Here is a 5,487-nt window from a genome sequence, read left to right as displayed (position 1 = left end):
ACAGACTGCATCGTGTGACAAAGAGTAACAGTTGTCACTCTTAGGCCCGTGTGACTTATAAATACATCGATAGATCTTCCAAGTGAAAGGAGTGCCTTGACAATAAACTCACTTCTGGCATTCTTATTTAAGCCTTATTTAGCCGTGCATTCTCAAAATGTAAGAAAGAAAATACCCAGAATAAATATCCCATCACACCACAATAAATAAAATGGATCAAAAGAATAAATGAGCACGCGGCTGAGCTGAGCTGAGTTGAGTTGGGGGGGGGGGGGGGGGTCCCTTGTGGGGGCCCCAGGCTGGAGGCCCCGGCTTTGCACAGAGCAGAACACACATCAAATGCACAGCATTTATTTTCCCAAAGAACACAAGCAAAATTTGCAAAAACCTGAACAACGTTTTTCAGAAAATAAATTAATAATAATAATAATTGGTAGCTTCTTCCTAATTCACATTCCCGCCCGAACGTTGGAATCCGTCCACCTCAGCCCCGTATCTTCACCGCACGTTTGTTCGAACCTATAATCATATAATCATTCATAATCAATCATTCATATGTTCCAATAGTCCCGTGGCAGGAGCCAAACCGCTCCATTTGTGACGCGAGGGAATTCCTGATTGACTAATCATCCCTGAAATCACCTCACGGTCTGAACTACAATTACAGTCAGGGAACATAATAACAGGTTCAGACTTCACTGCTCAATTAGTGCAGCAATCTACCAATGTCATTCCTCGTCAGGGAGCTCACCAGCGGAGTCTGAAACTAAGGTTCCCTGAGCTATATCATACATAACTTGTTTACCACCAACAGGGACGCTAATGGTGCTTAATTGAATCATTATAATCTTGTCATTTTCCATCCTTTCAACACGCTACTACAACAGTTACGTTTGGCATCAAACACCCAGCTTGATTCAGCTGTATACAACATGTATAATACGCAAGAAAAAAAAAAAAACAGATGCTGGTAAACGTCTAGCAACTTACTAACAACTAACGCCGAGGTGCTCTGACCGGTCGCTTATTCAAGTAGAAATGAATGTTGCAACTTTATATCATCAATACTCATGAATACACTGAAGCTGCTCTGGTTTTCTGTTCAAACCACCTAACGTAACGTTGGGGGGGGGGGGGGTCAACTTTTGTGAGAGTGACACTGCGTTCACACCATACACGACCATCGATGGATGACAGAGGGCAAATGTTTTCCCGGGTTGTTTTACAAAAGGCGATTTCATTGGACAAGCGTATTTGCGTATATTTGCATAACGTGATCTGATTGGCCGACGGGTCCGTCGCTGCCCTGAAAACAGTTAGAACATTTCTTTCTTTCTTTTTGACGCAACGGCAAACGGAGCCGACAGAACGGACGGGACCCACAATGCATTTGGAGAAAGCCCCGCGCAAACGTCAATGAGATCCGTCGACGGACGGACGGACGGACGGACGTGGTGTGAACGCGGCGTCAGCCTAAATAACTCCTCCGAGTCTTATAGCTGCTGTAGCTACGCCTCGTTTGGTCCCTTCACCCGCGTCAGTGACTCTGAGCCACAGCATAGTCCCGACAGATGTGGCGACATCTGGCTCATCTTCTATGACGTGGAGATGAGTTGTGTACAAACAAAAAAAATACAGATGCCTCCATCCACTCCTCCTTCATACACAAACCATAGAGACACACTGGGAAAGACAGAAGAAGAATCCAGAAGAATCCGACGTGAGAGGTGACATTGTGGAGAGCTGCGTGTGACCTACAGTGGTGGGTGTGTGGCCCACACTGCGGGTGTCCACACAGGAGCACATTTTGTGCCTAAAGAGAGGCGGCCCTTCATTGGACAGAAGGCTTGACGTAAGGCGGACGCTCATTGGCCGTTGGTGGTCTTTGAGAGGCGGGGCGGGGGGCCCGTGGTCCCCCCGCCCCCCCCCCCCCGCTCAAGGAGCAATGGAGGAGGAGTTGAACAGGTTCCTCTTGAGGATCTTGTTGGCTAAAAGGCCGCAGGTCTTCCTGTACTGGTGACGCAGGAGGGAGTAGACGAACGGGTCAGTGGCCGCTTTGCTGTAGGCCAGACACTTGGTGAGGACGGCCCAGTGAGGGCTGATGGGCCCGTGGTAGAAGAGCTCCAGGACTCTGAGTCACCACACACACACACAGAAGGAAAGACAGTCCCACGCAAACAAGGTCAATGCAGGATTCACTGGTCAATCAGGTCACGCTTCAGGGGTTCTGGTAGGTGCAAGCGGAACGTCTCAGAGATGAACCATTGGGTCTTGGAGACTTCCCTTATCGTCGATACTATACTTTGTTGAAATGTCGTGTTTATTCTTGGGGCGCGTGGCCTTTTGGATCAAATTAGGATTGCGACTTTTTTTAATTGAAAAGACTAATTGTTTTAATGAGAAAACTATCATTGTTTCATGTTTTGCTTTTCATGTTTCATGACATTGTGAACCGAGTAATTATGAAGTTAATTGAGTCGTCAAAACAATCATTATTGGCTTTTCACAAGTGTTTCGCAAATGTTGAATTATTCATTTGGATCACTCTTTTAATGACAACACTTTTCCTTTCAACAATAGATAACACTATTCCTTTCTTGGGGCATCCGTGGCCTACTGGTTAAAGAGTTGGACCGGTAACCGGAGGGTGGCCGTTTCGAATCCCGACCGGTAGACAAAAATATGGACGGGGGAGTGGTTGTGCAGCACTCTCCTACGTCCTCATCCACGGATGAGGTGCCCTTGAGCAAGGCACCTGAAACCCCCACCTGCTCCCCGGGCGCTGCACTGCGGCTGCCCACTGCTCCGGGTGTTCACCGGCTCCCGGATGGGTCAAAAGCAGAGAAAGAATTTCCCCCAAAAAGGGACAATAAAGGATAACTTAACTTGTCTCTGCATTTCAGGGCTTAGGCTTAGGGTGCCCATATGCCCGTAGATAATATTAAAATAGGAATTACATGAGTTCACTTTTGATTATCGCATATTGAACGGACATATTGAACATAACCGTGGCATATGTATTTATTATAATATTTATAATACATTATAGAAATGTTTGCTGAATAATGAAGTCAAACTTATAACATATCGGCCCTCATCATTTTAAAAAGTATTCAAACACAAATACACGCTTCCACCACAGCAACCAACAAGTGCTCACACCACCACAGTGAGGACTAACTCGTGAGGACTGACTCGTATAGGACTGACTCCTGAGGACTAAACGTGCAGACTAACTCGTGAGGACTGACTCGTATAGGACTGACTCCTGAGGACTGACTCCTGAGGACTGACTCCTGAGGACTAACTCCTGAGGACTAAACATGAGGACTAAACATGAGGACTGACTCCTGAGGACTAACTCCTGAGGACTAACTCGTGAGGACTAACTCATGAGGACTAACTCGTATAGGACTGACTCGTGAGGACTAAATGTGAGGACTAACTCCTGAGGACTAACTCCTGAGGACTAACTCCTGAGGACTAACTCGTGAGGATTAACTCGTGAGGACTAACTCATGAGGACTAACTCGTATAGGACTAACTCCTGAGGACTGACTCCTGAGGACTAAACATGAGGACTGACTCCTGAGGACTGACTCCTGAGGACTAACTCGTGAGGACTAACTCATGAGGACTAACTCATGAGGACTAACTCGTATAGGACTGACTCCTGAGGACTGACTCGTGAGGACTAAATGTGAGGACTAAACATGAGGACTGACTCCTGAGGACTGACTCGTATAGGACTGACTCGTGAGGACTGACTCGTATAGGACTGACTCCTGAGGACTGACTCCTGAGGACTGACTCGTATAGGACTAACTCCTGAGGACTGACTCGTATAGGACTAACTCCTGAGGACTGACTCGTATAGGACTAACTCCTGAGGACTGACTCGTATAGGACTGACTCGTGAGGACTAAACGTGAGGACTGACTCGTGTTACCTCGTGATGACGTAGGGGCTGAAGCACAGCACAAAGGTGCCGATGAAGGTGCTGATCTTCTTGGTGGCCCTCTGTCTCCTGTGCCTCTGCTCATCCAGACATCTCTGCCGCACGCTGGGGGGGGGGGGGGGGGGGGGCACAATGGAGTCTGGCTCTTATTGCTTTGGTCACTAAGCAGTAGCAGTCACAGCTTCTCTTTTTCTGAACACATTCTGGTCAAATACCACTACCTTCTACCACAATGACCGCTGGGCCTAACACTACTAATGCTAGTACCACTACTAGGCCTAGGTCAGGTACTAGTAGTACCAAGACTACTACTACTACTACTACTACTACTACTACTACTACTACTACTACTACTACTACTACCACCACTAATAAACAACAGCAATGGCGTTTTATTGAGCACCACACATAATACAACTATACATTAAATGACAGTATAACACACGAATACAGTTGCAGTGTAGGTCTATGCAATAGGCTGATGTTCTATAATAATTAAAATAAATGTCATGAACGTATTTTAACTGTATACAAAAACTTGGGATTACCTGGGATGGATGTCCACCAGTAAGACCAGCGTCTGCATGGTGATCACGTCGATGCGTTTACAGTGGAACCTGGCCACCTGCAGCACCTTGAGATAGGTGACACACATCACTACCAGGGTGAGCAGGAAGGTGAGAGCGTGCAGCGCCATGGTGAACGCTATGAACTGCGCTTTGGCGTGGCTCGCTCTGGCGTTGCACAGCGTGCACGACGCGTAAAGGTGATGGTACCCGAGCCAGGAAAGGCAGGTGGCCACCGTGGAGAAGCAGAGAGAGTGTATCCAGGTGTATCCGAGGGCGATGACCGCATCCCGGTGGCGGATCCGAGAGTGGTAGCTCAGTGGAAACACGACGGCCACCCATCTGTCGATGCTCAGCGCGGCCATGGTGAGCATCGAATTGGTGAGGAGAAAAGTGTCGAGAAAACCGACTAACTGACAGAATACTGTTCCCCCGGGGTGGCCCTTGGTGATCAGCCCCACCACAGTCAACGGCATGCTGGTCACGCTCAGCAACAGGTTGCAGAACGTTAAGTTGAGAATGAAAAGCCCGGGAACCTGCTTTCTGATCTGCGGGTCGTACAGAAAGCAGATCAGCACCACCACGTTGGACAGCAACGACACGACGATGATCACCAAAACAAACACAGAAGCGGCTACGTCCGCTGTTTGCATGGTTGGGGGTGCTTTAAAGTCCCGCTCAGATATTCTGGAAGATTTGTATCAACAGTCCTGCTAGGAAGTTTCCCCCATTGAGGTGTCCCGTGATGAAAAAGGTCCAACTTGACATCTCCAGCATTTCCTTGAAGGCACGGCTCCTTCCAAAAAAAAATACTCCAGATAAGATCCCGGTCAGGGAATGGATTGATTGCTTTATGGCCTGAAATGTAATTGTTTATAAATTTCAAGGCAATAATAGCCAATAGCAACTAGTGGTGTTCAGTCTCGTGGAGAGACGCGCTGTCCAGCTCTCCTACGGTCATCG

The 5,487-nt window shown here is 47.7% G+C and overlaps 1 protein-coding gene across 1 annotated transcript; it reads right to left on the bottom strand.

Annotated features, from left to right (window-relative positions):
* Window positions 1-1,935: 1,935 nt before the first annotated feature.
* Window positions 1,936-5,177, bottom strand: gpr26 (G protein-coupled receptor 26; the record flags this gene model as incomplete). Its single annotated transcript, XM_084470236.1, has 3 exons — window positions 1,936-2,131; window positions 3,950-4,063; window positions 4,507-5,177. The coding sequence occupies 3 exons, from the start codon at window positions 5,175-5,177 to the stop codon at window positions 1,936-1,938; spliced, it is 981 nt and encodes a 326-aa protein (XP_084326362.1).
* Window positions 5,178-5,487: the final 310 nt, after the last annotated feature.

This window comes from Micromesistius poutassou, assembly GCF_964030765.1.
Source record: "Micromesistius poutassou genome assembly, chromosome: 7".
NCBI classification, from domain to species: domain Eukaryota; kingdom Metazoa; phylum Chordata; class Actinopteri; order Gadiformes; family Gadidae; genus Micromesistius; species Micromesistius poutassou.
The sequence above is the reverse complement of the archived record's forward strand: the minus strand, read 5'-3'. Positions and strand labels throughout refer to the sequence as shown.